This window comes from Pelodiscus sinensis, chromosome 5 (genome assembly GCF_052426305.1).
Source record: "Pelodiscus sinensis isolate ZL-2025 chromosome 5, ASM5242630v1, whole genome shotgun sequence".
Classification (NCBI taxonomy): domain Eukaryota; kingdom Metazoa; phylum Chordata; order Testudines; family Trionychidae; genus Pelodiscus; species Pelodiscus sinensis.
Window position 1 is genome coordinate 30119859 of NC_143056.1, and position 21214 is coordinate 30141072.

The 21214-nt window shown below is 42.7% G+C and overlaps 1 protein-coding gene across 1 annotated transcript in view; it reads left to right on the forward strand.

Annotated features, from left to right (window-relative positions):
- ITPK1 (inositol-tetrakisphosphate 1-kinase) overlaps positions 1–18108 on the forward strand; it is a 207895-nt gene extending 189787 nt beyond the window's left edge. Inside the window, exons 8-10 of the mRNA XM_006133665.5 lie at positions 486–553; positions 2772–2934; positions 11624–18108. Of these exons, the coding sequence (XP_006133727.1) occupies positions 486–553; positions 2772–2934; positions 11624–11943 (551 nt within the window). The 3' untranslated portion in view covers positions 11944–18108. The remainder of the gene's footprint in view (positions 1–485; positions 554–2771; positions 2935–11623) is intronic.
- The last annotated feature ends 3106 nt before the right edge of the window (positions 18109–21214 follow it).

Below are 21214 nucleotides of genomic sequence, written 5' to 3' on the forward strand. Positions count from 1 at the left end.
ACGAATGATTTAATTATCTTACAGAAAATATTCTTTAATGAACTTGACTGCAGAAACAGTTCTGTATTTTACCCTCACAGGCAGACACACACTTTATTTACCTGTTCTATGTCTTCACATTTGGAAGCTGTGTGGGACTCAGACTAGGTTTTCTGTCATGGGCAGGTGCCTAGGTGCAAGAAGAAGCCTTGCATGACAGAGCTGTCATCTTAGTATATGTGTGACATGCCTCAGGTGGCCCATGACTGGGATTCATTAACAAATTTGGTCTGGTGGTTGGGTCATTGGCTTCCCCAGCTTGGGCCAGAGACTCAGAGAGATTGTAATATGAAGGCATAAAGGGATAACATAAAGATGTTTTCAGCTATTGAGCAGGATTAATTCCCTGGGCTGCACTGCCACCTAGTGTTACATATGGTATAAACAAATCTTCTAAAAATTTAAATCCAAGTGCTAATTCTTTATAATTTCCTTTTTAATTGCAGATAGAGAATCAATATTTTTCAACAGCCACAATGTGTCGAAGCCAGAATCCTCCTCTGTCTTAACAGCAGTAAGTACTCAAGTCTGACAGAAAACTAATCTCTTAAACTATTAATAAATAATGGTGACTCTTGCATATAAATTATGCTGTTAGCTCCCGGCTAGTAAATTGACATCTGTTTGCTGCTTAGAACCAGCATAATTTAAAGCATCCTTTAATATCCCTTACAAAGTTTTTCTCCTTTCTGTTGTGGAAGCAGAAATGCTGCTGCATGTCTGTCTGTCTGCTGCTTTGTGGCATTTTATCTCAAATGAAAGCTAGTCCAGCTGGGGAAAGGAAAGGTCTTGAGTAATCATTTCTAGTACCTTTCATCTCATGAGAGCTTGATAAGCCTTACTGAATCCTTTAAGCACTCCTGTGAGGTAAGGCAATGTTATCCCCATTTGACAAACAGGGAAAATGCAAAGCAGAGACGTCAAGGGAGTTGCCCAAGCATCTATGCACTCCTGAGCTCGGTCCAGTAGGCCTCCCCTATTTCTTTGACAGAGTACCCTAACTCCAAACATACCCTTACTGTGTTTGTCTAGCACTGTTAATAGCTATGGTAAGACCATCTCCTGTATGGTGCTGAGCACTCTCAACTCCCTTTGAAATAGTCTAGCAGGACTGGGCCTGTAGTGTGTTTCCATATTCTTCTCTTTTTTGTCTAGTTGGTTTGTAGTCAGAAGATTAACACAGTGACTAAAGTACCAATAATTGGCACGCTAAATGTTATTGGTGACAATGAATTAATCATAAATCCCTTCCAGTGGCTAAATTTTGTGATGAGTTAATGTTTATGCTTATGTTTTGGATGCGTACACAGCTGTTCTATACACAAAACTGTACTTGTATGGCTCAGTCTCTTTGCTAAGAAATGAGGGAGGTTAAATTTCACCTTCAAAGTGACCTGAGACTTCCAACCCATACAAGAGACCTCTCTTATTAAGTCACTGTCCTGAGCAGTGCCCCAAAACACTGAGCAAAGTAGTAATGCACCTTAACATCTTCTCTTAAGTAATTCTCCTTGTCAGCCATTTATCAATCCCTGCAGACGAGTTTAATTTTATATTGGCTTAACAAATGCACTATGGCAGAGCTCTGGCTGTGCCACTTCTGGCAGATAGTGTTTGGCCTCAGAGGCTCGCTGTGTCCCACCACATGGCCTCTTTCTCTTCAGGAGAGGGAGGGTTCACAGCCTACTGAGCCATACTCATCACAGGCTAGTCCATAATATGGGGGTGAAACCCCCTCTCTAGTCCTGGTCTCCCTAGCTAGGGACAGACTCTGTACTGGTGTGAGAAGGGCTAGGGGAGAAACCTGGGCCCACCCACTACTCCGGGTTCCAGCCCAGGGACCCTAATGCAGCAGTAACAGATGGGGTTTGTTTTACTCCTCATCTGGCAACTACTTCCGTGGGCCACTTCCCCAAACAATCCCTCCCTGTGCCTTTCCTCTGGTACCTGAGCAATTTATCCTGCTCCTCCAACACACTCTTCCTGCCATGCAGATTCCAGCTCTCACCTAGACTCCTCTCCCTCTCAGTTCTTTGGCTGCTGCTTGCTTTATGCATGCCTCTGAACTACCAGAAGAGGAACCCTTTTAAACCAGTTTCAACTGGTTCTTGATTGGCCCCAGGTGGTCTGATTAGCCTGCCTGCTTAGCTGGGCAAGGCTCCTAATTAGCACCAGGTGTTCTAACTGGCCTGATTGCTCTGACTGCTTCTGGAAAGTTCCTACTAGTTCTAGGCCAGCCCCTGCCAGTTTACCCAGGGGAAAAAAGACCGCCTTAATCTAGGGCTCACATTGTATGCCTCTGACCCGACCTTGTTACAGTACAGGATGAAAGGCAGAAAAGCTGCAGTGCAGAAGCAGAGGCTTCGCTTTTCTTTTTCTTTTAAAATTTATGTCTAATATTTAAGATACTGGGCCTAATTCTCCATTCAGTTTTGTGTTGGTGTGTGTATCCATTGATCTCCATGGAATTACGTCAGTGTAAAATCAGTTTAACAAATAGAGAATCAAGCTCTTCTGTTGTACTCTGTGAGTCTGATTTTTAATATATACCGGATGCAGAATCACAGAAAAGTTCTTTTGGCTTCTTTCGTTCATTCTTTCGTGCAATGGGCTTCCCTGCAGTTGGGTCCTAGAGGATGTAGAACAGGGAAGCTCTGTAAATAATACATACACTGAAAAGAGAGCCCACTTCAGAGCCCCTCAGTGGTTTCTCTTTGTCTTTTTCACTGTAGCTGGATAAAATCGAAGGTGTGTTTGAACGGCCAAATGATGACGTCATCCGGGAGATATCCAAGGCACTGAGACAGGCGCTGGGGGTTTCCCTCTTTGGGATTGACATTATCATTAACAATCAAACTGGCCAGCATGCAGTCATTGATATCAATGCATTCCCAGGTAAGAGAGACCTTTCAGTTTTCATTAAGCTGTATGGATGCCATATTGTGTGCATTGAGTGTGAACTAGTATTGCGTGTCCATGGACGTCACTCAGATGGCTGTCTCTCAAAGTAAGAAAGAGTATAGCAGAAGGCAGATTATCCTGCAATCCAGTGGTAGCAATTGATTCCTCATCTAACATTTCAACGGCACAAGTAGTAATTAGAGCTGTAGGCTCAGGACGGGCAGTGTGTGGCTGGATAGCCAGTGATACTCCATGGCTGTCATCCTCTTCCATACAGGCCCCTTTGGACCTCAACATGCACTGCTTCATATGTAGTCACATGGAAGACCACTGGTGTACTGCGTAGCAGGACCTGATCTATCAAGGGTTGCACCCTAGCCCTAACAGTGCAGGTGGCTGCAGTGTGTTCGGTTTTAAACAGGTTCCCAAGGGTGGCCCTCTTTTGGGCTCTCTGATCCCAAGACATTGCTTGTTAGGAAACTTTCAACCCTCAGTCTGCTACACTCAACAATCTGTCCCTGTGCAATACATTTAAAAGATATCCATTTTGTGGGGAATTAGGAGCCACAACTGGGAATAGTTGATATGAGAAAGATGCTGGAATCCTAGGAGCACAGAAATTGCCGTAGCAGATCACCCAGCATTCCATCTAGTTCTGTATCCTAATGAGTTGCTGTAGTTGAGTGTTTCTTAAACTTTTTGAGACCACGGCACACCAAACAATAGTATTTTTTTATGCGGAACACCTATGAACATTTTCTTAAAAAAATAATTGTTGTCAGACCAAAAAAAGACAAAAACAATGAAGAGGTCACGGCATACCTGTGAGTTTAAGAAACACTGCTGTAGTTGAACCCTGAATTATAACAATATTCATAATCAGGTTTAATTTGATATTTTTCTCCTTGTCCTGCTAGTGCAGGATACAGCTCAGAAACCAGAAAAAATACTTTCCAACCTGTGGAACATCTGAATCAGTATTGCGTGGGTCAGGCCAATGAATGCATCATCCATAGCTCAGGAGCTATTGCCTTGTGTCTGATTTTCATTTGACATCTTGATCTTATTAGTGGTGTTAGCTTCATGTGACTTATGCAAGACTATTTAAATCCTGGTGGATGTTCCACTACAATGGGTTTCACATTTTTGTAATAGTGTAGAGCACGTCTAAAAATAGAGATCCTGTCACAAACCAGCTCCTTCCTAATCTTTCAGTCCTGATTCCTCTTCTCTCTGAGAAGTAGGTAGAACTACAGGATCTTGATGAAAATGAAGTCATTTTAATGTGATGGATGTCAGTATTGGATCTGATCCCCTCCTGTTGGATCTGTGTTGTCTTTCCTCACCATAAATACAAGACTTTCTTTTTAAACATCTGATCTCTCCATGTTTGTCTGCAATTCCCCAGCTACTCTTTAGGATTCTCTGCCACATGGTTCTGCCCTTTTTCATGTTTCCCACGCTCCTGGTGTTCATGTGAGCTATAAACAAATGACAAAAGATTTGAAAAAAAGTGTAGTGCAGAGCATCAAGTGTGATTTTCAGTGGTGCTTCTAATCACCTAAACTTCAACCTCTCTTCTCTCCTGCTGAGTCCCGGATAGGGTGACAACTAGCCACAAGCTTAACTCTTTAAAGTGAGGAGTGCTTCCTCAGTGAGGCAGAAACACCCCTGGAACGTGTGGAATCATTGTGCACTGCACCATATCTTCTCTGTTATACTTGCAGCATGAGGTTGAATCTTGAACTATGCATTAGAAATTCACTTAGTGTCATGCATTTTGAGCTGCTTGATAGCTTGTGCTTTGAAGGGGGATTGTATCCATGGTTTATTCTCTGTAAATAGGTATTATGGACAATGAAGCAAAGAAATATGTTGCCCCTTTGAAAGAGCAGAGAAGCAGTAACTTTTTTTATGTGTGTGTGTTTTTTTGTTTCACATTCTTAAAATTGTTAATCAAGCAGTGCAGCCATTTTGGAGGTGCGGCTGGCATTTGGCATTATAATATGTACTTACTTTAGATTTGTAAGAAAATAAAAACCTGTGTCCTAATCTCTAGGGGTCAAAAATGTGGTCAATTCAGAAATAATCCACTGCCCCAGTTAAGAAAATGCCCAAACACCATAAAAACAAATTCAAACAATACTCTTTCTCCACAGGTATCAGCCCTTAGCATGCTGCTTCTTCCCCAAATGGTTGGGTACAGAGATGGGCCTTCCAGTGTGCCCTCAAGGTATTATTTCCAGCCAAGAAGGCCCAGGTTTAAGCTCATGTACAGAGGACCTCTTTCCAATAACCCTTTCTGTTGGAGCCCTGGTAGCACAGCTCTCAAGCAGCTCTGCTGACTGCAGCAGAGTGGTGACGGTATTACAAGGAGAGACAGTCTTGTAGGTAGCCAGGATCCAAGCCGTTCAGGGCCTTATGTTAAAAGAAAGAGCACCACTTTAAAGCCACAGGCAGCCAACCTAGATCCTGGAGCACTGAATCAGAGGCAGCAAGGGGGAGGGAGTAAGAGCTGGTGCCCATGAGGAGCTGGCTTTAAGCAAGCAAGCACAAGCACTGGATCTACCTGCTTCTCTCTTTCTCCTGCCCCCCTGCCCCCCCCCCCCCCCCCCACACACACTTTTCCACTACTGCTGCCTCGGATAGGCTTTTAAACTGGCTTCCCTTGCGGACCAGCTCCTACCTGGCACCCTGCACCTTCATAGAGAGGCAGCAGCGCAGAGTGGCAGGAGGCTCACTAGGAGTGGGGCTAGGAGCACACTGGCTGCTGTCCCTGTCCCTGGGGACTATCAGATAGTCAGGTGACTGATAATACTTTGTGGTTACATGACTATTCAATTACATGATATCTAACATCCCTACTGGTGATCCAAAAGTACCCCCAGATTGTGAACTCAAGTCACAAATGGCATAAACACATGGTGGGGAGATATCCTCAACTGCCATTTGCTTTCCCCAATCTACCAATGTCATTCCAGGCTTATTTTGATTTAGCCAGATAGCTCTCATCTATGCCACACTCACCTAGCCACTGGCATAGGCATTTGACTGCACTGGTTGAGTCAGGCAAGCTGGAGTCTTGTAGCGTGGTGTCTTCAGACTACAGAGTGTCCCATAGCCCAGCCTCTTTGCTATTGGTCTCTTATACACTTTGTGCAATTGGGGTGACAAGAGGGAGCCCAGTGGAACTTCCAGTGAACAGTGCCTTTGGGGTTCCTCAATGAGCTCTACGTTCTGGGAGTGGCTCATTGAGAACGAACATTGAGAACCATCTTACTCCTCCTAAAATCTGGAAATGAGTCAGCAACACTCTGTGGTGAATAGTATTGAAGGAAGCTGATGGATCTCATAATATCAGACTGGACACACAATTTTCATCCATTGCATGAAGGAGTGCATCATGCCACCAGTGCAGTGTCTGTTCTGTACACCCGACTTGCCAGAGGGGGATGGAAGTTTGACTAGGCAGGATCCATGCAGGTGTAGTGGTTTGCAAACATGCCCCTCTGTTTATTATATGCAATGGAGTGTATAAGTCCACCTTAAAGGATCCCTATAGATGTCCTCAGCACAGTCACGCATGGCAGCATGGGATAAACCAGGCCAAAGCCAGGGTCAGTTCATCCTCAGATCTTCCTGCTTCTGCTGCAGCCAGATTCAACGTTTTTTTAAATCTGTCACTTCCCCGAGCCATTGCTGCGATCTTGGGACTGATTTAACGTAATCAGTTTGGAGCAGATATATCTGTAGAAGGACATCATCTGCCACCTGCTATGTTTAGTAAATAGACTTAAAAGGTGAAGTTGCCTACTGTCTTTCCTGTGCTGCAAACTGCTGTGGACTTGGCTGTAGCTAAACATTGAGATCTTCAACGATTAGACAATTGTAAAGTAGCATGTGGTTTTGACGTGATCTAAGACAGCTGGAAAAGTGCAAAAGGTTTCATAAGTCTTGATTTTCCGTGTTGCTTTAACCTGGCTTCTGCTTGCCTCAGTGGATTTCTGTGTGTACTCTTCTTGTGCACTGTCATCTGCACATGTAAGGTATAGACTCTGTGTGTGTTAGACAGAGGTTGAGTGTATCAGTTCTCTCTGGATAGGTGTATTTTGTGGATGTGAACAAGGCAGGGACTATTTTCTCCTGTGTGCATAGGTGACTACACAAAAAATGGGTACAGGCAGTCCCCGACTTACGCGGATCTGACTTACGTCGGATCCGCACTTACAAACAGGGCTTTCTCGCCCCAGAGGTCGAGGTGGCGGATTGCTACCTGCGGGCTCCGGGACGAGAAAGCCCCGTTCGTAAGCTGCTCCGGTGCCCCTGGTCTGCTGGAGACCATCTCCAGCAGACCAGGGGCACAGCGCGGGAACCCGCCGCGGCTGCCGCTTCAGTCCCGGTGCCTGTGGTCTGCTGGGGACAGTCCCCAGCAGACCACAGGCACCGGGACTGAAGCGGCAGCAGCGGCGGTTCCCTGCGCTTCTGAGGCTTTGCCAGAGCGGCAAAGATTTGCCAGCAGCGGCTGAATCAGGACCTGGGGCAGAGCAGCTGGGGTGCTGCCGGGTTGGTCCAGTAGTGCCCAGAGCAGCGCTGCAGGACCAATCGGCAGCGCCCCAGCTGCTCTGCCCCAGGGTCCAAAACAAAAGCCTGGTCTGCTGGGAGGGGGGGCACACTAGCTGCGCGCCCCCCCCCCCCCAGCAGACCACGGACACGGGGAACAGAGCGGCAGCGGGGTGCCGTGCCTCTGAGGCTTTGCTCTGGCAAAGCCTGAGAAGCGCGGGGAACCGCCGCTGCTGCCGCTTCAGTCCCGGTGTCTGTGGTCTGCTGGGGACCGTTCCCAGCAGACCACAGGCACCGGGACTGAAGCTGCAGCCGCGGCAGGGTCCCGCGCCTCTGAGACTTTGCCAGAGCAAAGCCTCAGAGGCGCGGCACCCCGCTGCCGCTGCGGCTCTGCTCCCCGTGTCCCTGGTCTGCTGGGGGGGGGGCGCAGCTAGTGTGGCCCCCCCCCCCAGCAGACCAGGCTTTTGTTTTGGACCCTGGGGCAGAGCAGCTGGGGCGCTGCCGATTTGGTCCTGCAGCGCTGCTCTGGGCACTACTGGACCAACCCGGCAGCACCCCAGCTGCTCTGCCCCAGGTCCTGATTCAGCCGCTGCTGGTCAGTTTCAGCAGCGGCTGAATCGGGACGCCTGGGGCAGAGCAGACGGGGTGCTGCTGGGTTGGTCCAGTAGCACCGAGGAGCGGCGCTACTGGAGCAACCCAGCAGCACCCCAGCTGCTCTGCCCCAGACGTCCCCAAGTCAGCTTCTGCTGAAACTGACCAGCACTGACTACAGGAAGCCCGAGGCAGAGTTGCTCTGCCCTGGGCTTCCTGGAATCAGCTGCTGATCAGTTTCAGCAGCACCTGACTTGGGGACGCCTGGGGTTCTTAAGTTGATTCTGTATGTAAGTCAGAACTGGCGGTCAGTTTCAGCAGCGGCTGAATCTGGACGCCAGTTCCGACTTACATACAGATTCAACTTAAGAACAAACCTACAGTCCCTATCTTGTACGTAACCCGGGGACTGCCTGTACTCTGCATTGGATATGTGTGAGTGAAGGTACCCATTTAAAAAACAGGTCCTTAGCATTTGCAGTCCTTAGCATTTGCAGTATTAGCTTGGGAATATTAATAATTTCGCAGAGCTGAGCAGAGATGAACCTGAGTCTCCAAATCTAGAGCTGAATCGGAACACCCCCAAAGTTCAGGACAGGAGACTTGGTTGTTGGTTTAGCCGTGCCGCTAGTTTTGTGAGGGCTTCCTTCATATGTTCAGTGATGTCATACTGAACACCTGTATTATCCACTTTGTTCCTACATAGGGCCACATTCAGACTTTGTATAAGCAAGTGCAACTGTTTTGCTTGGAATGGATTTCACTGGAATGGCCCCCACTTAGAGGCTTATGAAAAGTATGTGCTGTCACTATTCCTTGATGCAGCGTAAACCCCAGCTGCTTAAAATGTCTTCCAACTTAATTAAGTCATCCTTCTGCTTGATCTTCTGAATGTAAATGTGCAGTCCTTTTCCCCCCAGTTATCTAGTCAAAATAGCTGTGTGCGTGAACAGCACCAAGCAACTAGGTAGGGGCTGTGTGCAGGGTTTCTTTGTACTGAGTCAGAAGAATTATAGTCATACTGTTTAACCATAATGGAGTTTTCCTCTCTGCTCCAACAGACCCTTCTTTACTTCCCCGTGTGGTTAACTTGCTCATTTTAATCTCTATGTAGATTCTGCACATTGCTGTTCAGATGATGTCCAGGTGTTTATAATGTCTTATGCTGGTACCAGGAGTTAATAGCTGTCTCTGTCCTATGGCCATAACAAATTAAGAACAACTTCCTTGTGAGTTTCCCTTGTGCAGTCCTAATAGGTCTGATTTTGTTCTAACTGAGTGTGTCCAAAACACCCCAGGGCACTGTGGGTCTGTTCTCTGCATGTTAAAGCAGTTACTATGGAGATGGCTTATTCCCAGGGCATTTGAAGCACACTGAGTAGATTTAAAGGCTAATTGCATGCATGTGTGTGTGTTGGGAGGGGAAGTGGGGGGGGTGTTACATAAGCAAGAAATCTTATATGGACTCCCTCATACATCACTCCTGTGATTCTAATAGTCTTAGCTAGACCCTGGCTGATAATAGATAGTGATGGTTAATATTGGTTATCTGGCACTTCAGCATTGTGAAGTGGGTTGAATTTTTTTTAATAGTCTCCAAGTTACTAAGAAAACTGAATTATAAAAGCTACCATCTTGGGTCATGCACAGTGCATTAGTTGTCTTATCAAAGGACCAATTTGTAGCTGCAGTTGTCACTAAAACAAAATAGACCCTATTACAGTAACAGTTAATTGGTTCACATATTCAGCTTACAAATACATTTTAATTTAAAGTCACCAAAATATTTCTGTTTGGATTCTGATTTTAGCACATGTTTTTCAGTTAGTAGTATTATTTTTATTCGGATAAGTTTTTTTTTTTTAAGGGGAAAGGCAATTACAAATGTAAATGTTTGAAAGTTTTTTCCCTCCTTGTCCTTCTCTAACTTTTACCCAAACAATTACAGATGTTTTAACATATATATTTAGTGATTTCATGCTCTTTGCTCTGATTTCACAGTGCCCTGTGAATGGATTTCATATGAAATTTTTCCAATATTAGTTATTTACCCAGTAGCCATAATGGTGCTTCTGTTAAACTGTGTTATATAAATTAGAGGGTACCTTGGATCAGCCCTAGTTGTACTTTAGAAGGAGGCTTCATAGGAAGATCTGGAAATAAGGTGATACAAGATAGCTAACATTTGTAATTCTTCAGAGAGGGCCGGTCAGGTGTCCTCACAGGTCTCTGACTCCATTGATAATAACCAGAAGACTGTTTGTGTGTGTGCTCAGTGATGTGTGCCGTGTTCACTTGTGCACTTAGTCTCCACAGAAGACCCCAAGAGAGCCCCAAAGACCACAAACCAGATAAGGATCAAAGGTGCCAAGCCAGGTTTATTGTGGAGCGAAGTACAGTCATAGTTGTTAGTAGACTCTACTGAACCACTACGCATATGTACTTGCCACAATGGAATGACTCAATCAGTGGGAGGTCCCACTGTCCCCTAGGTCATTCAAAGGCTGTCTTCCCCCAAGACACCACTTTATATACAGGTACAACAAGTCACACCTCACTGCTGACATGTCAGGTTACCCTCTGACATTACTTAGATACCACCCATCACCCTGTACCTTGTGGTTTGATTAGATCATCTCTATCCATCATTGTCATTTTAGACCCTTTCTTGAACCTGAGTCTGTATCTGTGAGGAGCGGGTACCATGGTCTTTTTTAAATGAGCTAGTGATTTCATGTGCTTTTCACTTATGACCAGTACCAATTATTGTTCTTCAGTCAGTACCTAGCAACAATTAGTGTTTTGCACTCTCAGCCCCGTTTGTGCCATGTTCTGTGAGCTGAGGCCTCTTGCTCACAGCTTAGCTTTGCTTTATGTTAGCCATGTTTTCTCCATTGTTAACTAGGCCTCAAGCCTCAAATCAGGCCTGTGATGCATGGGCTTATGTTTTCGGCCCTCATCTTACTACAACATTGTCCCAAATAATCAGTAATTTTGGGTAAAAGTGGAATCAAGGACAGATAAGATATAAAAACAACAGTTTGGGGGTAGCAGAAATCAGACATTCAACTAAGAGAGAACAATTCACCTCATTAAAATATTTAAACAAAAATTAACATAATTTCTACAGCAAAATAAGGGGAACATCACTCTCTTTGCTACAACTTTACAAGTACCTTGAATTCTTTCATGAGGCTTTATGATCAATCAGATGCGCTGATATCTGGTTGCTGAATAACTTTCCTTAGAAACATCATAACTTGAAATAAAGTAGTTGGGGGGGAGCCATTTTTTTAAGAGGTGGAGTTTTCCATTTGCAGTTAATTATGAGGATACTTAATTGAGGGTGTGGTCAGGTGTCGATTTTATATGATCATTTGTGTGCACCAAATTGTGCCCAGAAAAATAAAGTTCACTTTTTACCGTGGGGCCTTGTGTGTGCAGGAAAAGGGGAGAAAGAAGGGAGACTTGTATATAAAGCCAGTGAAATGGAAAGATGGAAATGACGGCATTGCTTTTTTCCCTTTCTCAGGTTATGAGGGTGTTGCTGAGTTCTTCACAGACCTCCTGAACCATATAGCTGCTGTCCTGCAGGGCCAGACACCAGAGGTGACCCAGCTAAACTTCAGCAAACTCGTGGCTGAGCAGACCGGTGGCATAGTGGGGGAGCGGACATGCTGTGCTAGTACAGGCTGCCGAAGCGTGATGGGAAAAGACTCCTGGATTGTGGAAAGTGAGACCAACAACTCAGTAAAGCTGCAGCACCAGAGACTAGGATGCAACTCGGCAGTGTCCCCCAGCTTTCAGCAACACTGTGTTGCCACGTTGGCAACAAAAGCATCCTCTCAATAGCCAGACAATGCCATGGACTGAGGAAAAGCTTTGGGGAGTCAAATCATGGTCCTAGAATCAGAGCAGGGTGTAACAAATTTCCACTGATTTAACCTGATTTGTTGATGAGATGATCTGAAAAGGAATGGGGAAGAGAAATGATCCAGATGCATTTCATCAGATTCCAATTGCAAATCTATAGTGAGCTTGCACACGCTTGTGTTTTTAACACTAGATCTTAATGTGGGAGGGTTGCTTTTGCGTTTTGTTTTAGATTTTATTTGTAATCACCAGTGACCAGCATTTAAAATCAGACCTCATGGACCCGGAAAGAATTATAGTTAACAAGGCATGTGTCTGTGCTAGAGATTTTCCCCCTTTCCAGAGTACTTCCCAAGTGCTTTTCCAGCTGGACCCCTGAAAGGGAAACCCAAGTGAGCTTCAGTGTCAGCAGAGCAGGTTTGCCCAGAGCTTCACTGGCAATTTGCTGAGGCACTAGGGCTGCACCTTATTTGATGGATCAGAACAGGTGGCAGCTGCCCTCCTGCTTAAAACTGAGGTGGAGACTGCAGTTCCAACTCTGATTCTCTTCCTTGGACCAAACTGTTTGAGATAAAAGCAGCTTCAAAATATATTTTGCCACAAGAACGCTGCCATTGCAGTAAAGAATCTTTTCTGATCCAGCAAAGGGTCAGTTTGAAAAGCAAAGGGTGCTTGCTACTGGCAGGAGTTGGGTGACTTGGTAGATAAAACACTGCCCTCTGTACTTTTGGCCTGCCATAAGGCCCTGAAGTGTATTCTGTAGCTTAAAAAAATAATTGTCCTTCCATTTCACTCGGGCAAAGCCTAGGAATGCTTTTTGTTAGATGGCCAGCAAATTGACCACTTTTACATTCACAGAGTAGTACACGAGCCTTGTAAATCCTGTGAATACATGTGTAATTCAGACTTGTAGCCACTATTCTCCATTAATGCTTGGCTATGCATAAATCATTCTCAACCAAGGTTGAACATGAGCAACGTTGGATAGAGCCGGGTTTTGTGTAAGCTTGTGATCTGTGACGGCTCTTCAGATTTAGAGACTGTTACTCTCTGGGACTGCAAGAGGAGGCTATTTAGGTAAATTACAAGAGTAGTAGGTATAGTTGTTTGTGAACGCTAGCATAGTCTGATCATATTTTACAGCTGAGATACCGTAACAAAACTAAAATATATGTTCTCTGCCTGCAACATGGCAGCATCTTCTGTCCTTTCATGTTTCCTGCAGCTTTTGTCAATCGTGAACACTAAATTGGAAGGAACTGAATCAGTCATTGCTGTAAGAACAGGTTTCAAGCATACACATTATTTTGATGGGGTTTGTGACCTTTACATCTTTAGGAAATGCCTAGGATATGTTCATCAAGATGCTATTAAGAAAAGTTCACCTTAGTTAAGCTCTGGGATTTGGTAATTCCATTTTGTCTGTCTAAAGCATTTATAGAGCACTCATCACCACAACACCTGAGTGCCAACTAGTCTAGTATCTGATAGCCACTGTGGCAGGAAGGAACAGCTAGGGGTATGATACAAACTTAGGAGAGTGGAGGGAGCCAAAGCAGGAAGACAGGGAGGAATGAGCCTAAGCATTTGAAAATTACTCACTGCCATATGACAGTGGCCCTCCTTTACGGAGAAGTCCTATGGAGTCCTGTAATAATTGCTCTTAAACCTACCCTCCCCCCCCACAAAAACAAAAAACCCTGTAGAAAAGTTATGAGTTTCTGTTAAATTCTATGACTTTTCCATAAGGAATGTAATTCATCTTTGGGATTGCCGAGTTAGATTTATCTGAAGCACAAATACGGCAAAGTTACCGGATGTGTGTACAAATCAGTTCTCATTTGGGCACCTGACCCACCCATAGTACACATTGAGGCTGCTTAATAGTTACAAAATTCCAGTGTACTGTATGTTTTAGGTCCCAGAAGTGGGAGTGAGAAGGGGAACCATTATGGGCTTAGAAAAATGTTCATGACTGATCAAACCTTTCCAAGCTCAAAGTTTTTGTTGTTGTTGTTTCAATTGCAACAGAGGTGTCCTTGGGAAGGAACTCACCAGTATGTATTTTTGTATGGTACTCTTGTGTAATAGGTGGGTGGAATGCTTATAGTTTTGCCTTTGCTCCTTTTATTAAATTGGAAAAACGTTAATGGGTGGTGGTGGGAGGAAAAAAATCAATACTTAATACAGTTTAGTAACACGAGACCTTTCAAACTAACTGTGTTTACATGAATCAGAGTGTTGGATCCAGTTGAAGTGTCTGTATGCTGTTTCCTAGTTATAACATTGAATAAGAGTTTATTTTCCTGGCTGCCTTCTAAATTTTGGTTGGCCTATTTTGCACTGCTTTACTTCTCCAAAATAAACTACTGAAATACAATTGTGCATTTTACACTTGTTTACAAATGATTGTTAAAAGTTTATTTTGTAATTCTCTGAAGTCTTACAAAATACTTTACCTATTTAAACATAATCCAGTCTTTGGCAATAACTAGCAAATAAGTTTAGTTCACTAGCATGCTCCCTGACAATGTCTTTACAAATTTCTATAATTTATTTTTATTTATCTAGTGTATTGGTATCGCTTTAATGTACTGGATAGAAATATCATGCAAATATTCTTTAATGATATAGCATTACAATGAGATTTCCAAGTAAATATCATGTAGCTACAATCATGATGTTTTTGCAGGTAGACTCACACAGTAGAATTTTGCTAGTTCACATGTACAGCTGGAAGACCAATAATGAACTATTGAAATTTGTATTCATGTACCGAGTACATGAGCAAATGTAGCAAAAAACTCCAAGATTACTTCACTGTAAAGGCATTCAAGCATGTGCTCAGCTTTAAGCATGCATTTAAGATCATCCTTATTCAGAAAACACTTAAACACATGCATAACTTTAAACAAGCGTTTAAGTGCTTTGCTGAAGCAGTGCCTTATTTGGCAAGTGTAGACAAGCTTTAGTTATGCTAATGCTTCATAGTAAACTAGTCTTGTTCTATAGTATATTTTGTAAAAGTAATGAAGTCTTAGTAATATTAGTTCTTACTATAGTGCCCTTGCTATTAAAATTTTCCTGACAATTAGAGACACCACTGTTTGTGTATGTGAATTCGTGAGATTCTGCTGTGGTTTCAGACTTTAACATACTCATAATTATATGGATTGATATAATTTCCATGGTAATTAATCATTCTAATTATTACCCAAAATAGGCCAAATTCTGTCCTGTTAACTGTTGTAAATCTTCAGTAATTCTATTAACTTCATTGACACTTCTCCATGTTTACTCGTTTAAATGGACCAGAATTGCTTGTGAAGTTCAAAGTCTTGGTTCAGTGGAAACCAATGATAGTTTTGCAATTGAAATATCAAAATTTGTCCTTCTGTAGAGAACACTTGCATGGTATTGGAATAGCCTATATTAGAAAGCTGTTACCATTTATCCATCTGTCCACCCTTCTGACTTGCTTTTGCCACATTATGCTTTGGTTTTTAATGGTAAATTATTCATAAGTTACATACTGCTTTATTCAAAGTGCAGTTTTAAAATGCAGCCTAACTATGGTGATGATCAATGGTTATGGTTCATGAAATAGAAACATACATTTGGACTATACTATTTTCCTTCTATTTTATCCACACACCTTGGTATACAAATCCTATGTGCTTTAGATGCTGGCTGGCTGACTTATAGGATGCATCTTGTAGCTTATAGACTGTTGATTTGTAAATCTAGGCTTTTTAAAAATTGGAATGATAAAGTGGTTCAAAGATCCCAATTCTAAATGCATGTGCACTTGTATAGGAGATCTGTTAGATTTTGGTGTAATAATTTGCAACAGGTTGCACAAACAGAAAACCACTGATAAGGGTTTGGTTTTTGTTTGGTTTTTAAGTAGGTTAAAACCTACTTTAAGAGCCTGACCCTAAGATTTCAGTGTGAGTTGCAGGTGCTAAGGATCTCCCAAGATAAAGCCCAGAATTCTTCAGATAATGTAGGACTGTATCCAAGCAGCGAATGTTTAATTGATGTTTTGCACAGAAGTAGGATACAGCCAAAAGGCAACAAAGTAAAACTTGTCAAAAGCTTAGATGTATCTGAGAAAAACAATCTTTGATACTTTCCAGACTTCCCAGTCTTTAGGCAAACATGTGCTTCACAATTTGTAAGAGTGGTAGCAGTGTCAAGTGGATCTGTGTGGTGGTTTGTTTGGTTGTTTTTTTACAAACTAGCTAACCACCCTAAGCCTGCACAGCTGTGCAAAAAATTGTTTTTATTAATAAACTCTAGTACATCATTTGTCAGTTAACCTTATGTCCAATTGCAGTAATTTACTTGCATTACCTTTGCCAATTTTCTTTCCCTTTTTCCCCCTTTCCTTTTTAATAACTGCTGTATTGCTTTTATAACCTTCATAGGTAAATCGTTCACAGTATTGCAATGCTTTTAAAAAATAAAGTTGAAGAAAACATTCAGTGTAGATTAAAATGTTTCCTTTAAAATAATCTTTTACACACACACACTCACTCACTTTCTCTTCTAGATCAGCGTGTTGATTTTATTTGCATCTGCTACTTTAAAACCAGTACCATACGGATGTACTCACCAGAATAGATCCTTTTGCACCTTCATTTCCCTGCCCCCACTATGGATCCAGGCCATCGAAAGCTGAACACGTGACTGCATGTGTCTGTTTATATCTTCACTAGATTCAACAGGCTTTCATGTGGTTTACTAAGTTTTAAAATAATATTTAAGTGAATCTGTTTCTAAATAGTGCAGTGAAATATGTAGTAGAGTGAAAGTTATGAAATATTCCAGCACATAGGAATGGTTTTGACACTGTTTGATTTATACTGAACCTCTGTTTGCAGTGAAGCTTTTCTGGAGTGGTAAGATGATGACAACTTCACTATAAGAAGATTGTGTGTGTGTGTGAGAGAGAGAGACTGACATAGTCCGTGTGACACCATCAGATTTGGAACCGTGGCTTGAGCCAACTTGTCATTATTTGCACAGGGAAGGATGGTGAATAGTCAGAATCCAAATCCCTTTTGCTGACTTAGGGCTCCTGATGGGCTATTTCATTGGTGCCCTGGAAGTTAGTAAGAGCTCCAGAATCCGTTATATTTGCTAATGAATAAAGCCCCATGGAAAACAGGTCTTCCTGTTAATCCTTCTAAGGAAATCCACATTGTATTTTCTTTATCTTTCATTCCTTCTACAGCAGTTTTCAGCTATAAATTAATTTAACAGTCTTGTATGTGAAAATGCATATATCTAAGCATATATAAAATTATAAAAGGGTGCATACATGTAAGTATAAAGTAGTGACTCCTATGTTTGAGATATTAGCAGTCCAGAAGAATGAGAGAATTGTTTATCTCTTGTAAAAAGTCAGTGCTGTTAAAAACAAACAAAAAAAAGTATTAGATGTATTTTTTTAATTATTTATTTCTTTTGATCATTTCTTTGGTATTTTACATGACTCCTGTGTATCCCTGTGAGAACCGCACATCCCACTGAAATGCATTCTCCTTACAAATAATCCCTTAAAATCCAACCGTTTTTTAAAGAATCCTTTCATATGTGAATGGAGTTGTATATCCCTTTGTTTTCCTCTTAGGCATGTTTAAAATTTAGTGTCTCCAGTCCAAAGCCACCCATTTTGGGGACCTTTTCTTTGTGCTGACTTTCACAAATACAGTAATGTCCACACATGAACCAGCTTTATAGTGTTAACAAGTATGTTTTTGTGATTTGCTTCAGTCCTGTTCACAAATGACTTACAAAAAATAAAACCAGTTTTGTACTTAATTTGTATATAAATATATAAAAGAGAAAAATTCGTGGCTTACTGTAAAAACCAAAAGTATTTACTCTTTGGTTTTTTTCTACTGCATGACTGACCATGTAACGATGACAATGAAGATGGTGCATTGTTTCTCTCTGGTACCATTTATTTCAATGGCAACTTATTCCTTTTCCTCATTAGCCAAGCACCTGTGATGGACAATATTTGATTTTAACAGTAGAGTAATATACAGTACTTACTGTATTGTTATTTCTGTAACTGTTTTGGAGACACAACTGTCCCTTTCCAACACATAATGAAATAAATGCCTTACAACATCTCTTTTTCTGCATTCTGTTAGTGAATGGATGGTGGAACGGTGTGTGTGGGGGCAGGGGGAGTGCAGTTTACCATGGGAAATTCACTGCAGGATTTTGGTTTTCACATCTAATATCTTTTGCTTACCTTTCCAAACACCTAATTATTTAGATTGGTAATTGTGGACCTATTTTTGCTGTCATTGTAATGAGAGAGGTCTTTTCCCCCAGTGAAACTGGTGGGAAACTAGGATATGCATCAAACTTCCCTGAGGTTTGACCTTCAGTACAGTTGGAGTCTTGTAAGCTACAATTCTGATGGCTGATTGGTAGTGCTTTAATGTGGTTTTTCCTTTGATTGTACTGACATAAAATGTGTGCTCTGAGAAGCCTGTTATAAAATCCAGCTGGGCATTAAGTAATGAAAAGCACAGTTTGGCCTGCAGAAAAAATATTTCTGTCTACATTGGCAGGGATGTTACAACATTGCTAAGTAGCAAATATTGTTTAAACACAACTTTTGCTACAAGCAGGAACAGGGCTGCCAGGAAGTAAAATCCATGTCTTATTTCCTTGTGTACTTTTCAGTTTATTCTGTACGCATGAGCCCCTCATTTGGCAAATTAATGGGACACTGTCCAGTACAACTGAGCATTTCTCAACAGCCCCTTTCTGGTATCTGAATTTATCCCTGTTAGTTCTTCTACTTAGCCCATCTGTGGCAACAGTTATCAAATAATGACTTTGGGGACAGTGTCTTCTATTACATCTTTAAAATAGTTTTATTCAGATGGAGGAAATTTGCTGGATTCTAAATTGATTACTTTTTGCTTGGTAAAAAGATATGTACCTTTTGGCTTAGAAGAATTTGATTTTTATCTTTAAATGTCAGATACACTGTTCACACACAAACTTTCAAAAACAAATCCACTGGTGGTGATTAAAATTTACTGATAGGCAAAGCAGGAAAAATGCTGCTTGAGAATTTAAAGGTTGATATAAGAATGGTTATTTTGTATATTTTGGAATGTGATGTTGACAATATTGTGTTTTAATAGATGTAGCACTTAAACGTTTTGAGTCTCAACATGATAGACATTAAATAATAATAGTCTGGCTCCATAACGTCTGACACATATCCCCTAACAACCCACAGCTCTGAAAATTTAAATTGATAAAAATTGAACAAAATGCTTAAAAATAAACAATGATAATATGTCAAAATTGTTTAAAAAATGAAACTTGGATTCTCTCGACTGTATCTTGTAGAATCCCCTCAAAACAAATCATAGAATGTAGGATCATAGAATCTTAGGGCTGGAAGAGACCTCAGGAGGTCATCAAGTCCAGGCCCCTGCCCAAAGCAGGACCAGTCCCAACTAAATCAACCCAGCCAGGGCTTTGTGAAGCCGAGACTTAAAAACCTCTAGGGATGGAGATTCCACCACCTCCCTAGGTAACCCATTCCAGTGCTTCACCACCCTCCTAGGGAAATAGTTTTTCCTAATATCCAACCTAGACCTCCCTCCTGTAACTTGAGACCATTGCTCCTCGTTCTGCCATCTGTCGCTACTGTGAACAGCCTCTCTCCAGCCTCTTTGGAACCTCCTTTCAGGAAGAAAAAGGCTGTTATCAAATCTCCCCCTCATTCTTTCTTTCTGCAGACTAAGGGTACGTCTAGACTACATGACTGTGTCACCAGCGGCATGTAATTAGGCTACCAGACATAGTAAAATGAAGTGGCGATTTAAATAATCGCCGCTTCATTTAAATTTACATGGCTGCCCAGGAGGCATACCTGGGTGGTCGACAAATACCTTTGATGTCGACACCCGCGCATCCAGACTATTGCGCTGAGCCGACAAACAGCTGATCAGCTGTTTGTCGGCTCAGGGCGGCAGCCATGTAAATTTAAATGAAGCGGCGAGTATTTAAATCGCCGCTTCATTTTACTATGTCTGGTAGCCTAATCTACATGCCTCTGGCGACAGAGGCATGTAGTCTAGACGTACCCTAAATAAGCCCAAATCCCTCAGCCTCTCCTCGTAGGTCATGTGCTCTGTTATATCATGTGGAGTTCCAGTTTAGGAAGAAATCAGTGGAAACACAGCTTGAGCAGTTGCAAGTGTCCATTTTAGTTCATAACAACTAACTAGAACCAGCCCAAACGGGCTGGGCTGACCTCTAGTGACCTAACTCAGTTACTATAACAAGAAGATGTATCTCTACAACCCAATACACAAAATACTCCTCACCCCTTAATAAGAATGTCCCTTTAATAAAACATACACTGAGAATGAGAGAGAACAGTTACTTACCTCGTAACTGTGATTCTTCGAGATATGTTGCTCATGTCCATTCCAATATAGGTGTGTGCGCGCAGCATGCACGCGTCGTTGGAAGATTTTCCCTTAGCAATACCCTTAGGGCCAGCAGAGGAGCCCCCTGCAGTGGTGCCAGTATATCAGTGCATATATACCCCTGCGGCTTCTTCCCCACTCTGTTCCTTCTTACCAGTATGCTACCAGCAGAGAAGGGGGTGGGTGGGGATTTGGAATGGACATGAGCAGCACATCTCGAAGAATCACAGTTACGAGGTAAGTAACCGTTCTTTCTTCTTCAAGTGATTGCTCATGTGCATTCCAATATAGGTGATTCCAAAGCAGAACCTAACTAGGTGGGGGGCCGGAGAAAGAAATTGCCCCTGAGATAAGGACCGCCCTACCTAGGGCGGCATCCCCCCTGGCCTCCTGTGGAAGGGCATAATGGTTAGCAATCGTGTGGACCGAAGACCACGTGGCAGCCCTGCAGATGTCCGAAATAGGGACCTGTGTGGCGAAAGTGGTGGATGTCGCCATCGCCCTCGTGGAGTGCACCCTGAGGGGTGGGCCTGGTGTGCCTACTAAAGAATAGCACTCCCTAATGCAAGCGGTTATCCATGAAGCAATCCTCTGAGTGGATACGGCTGACCCCTCATATGCTCCACAATGGCTACAAAGAGCTACTGTGACTTATGGAAGGGTTTAGTTCTGTCTAAATAAAAGGCTAACGCCCTCCGAACATCTAACGTGTGCAGGACCTGTTCTTTCCCAGATGTGTGCGGTTTAGGGAAGAAAACTGGGAGGAA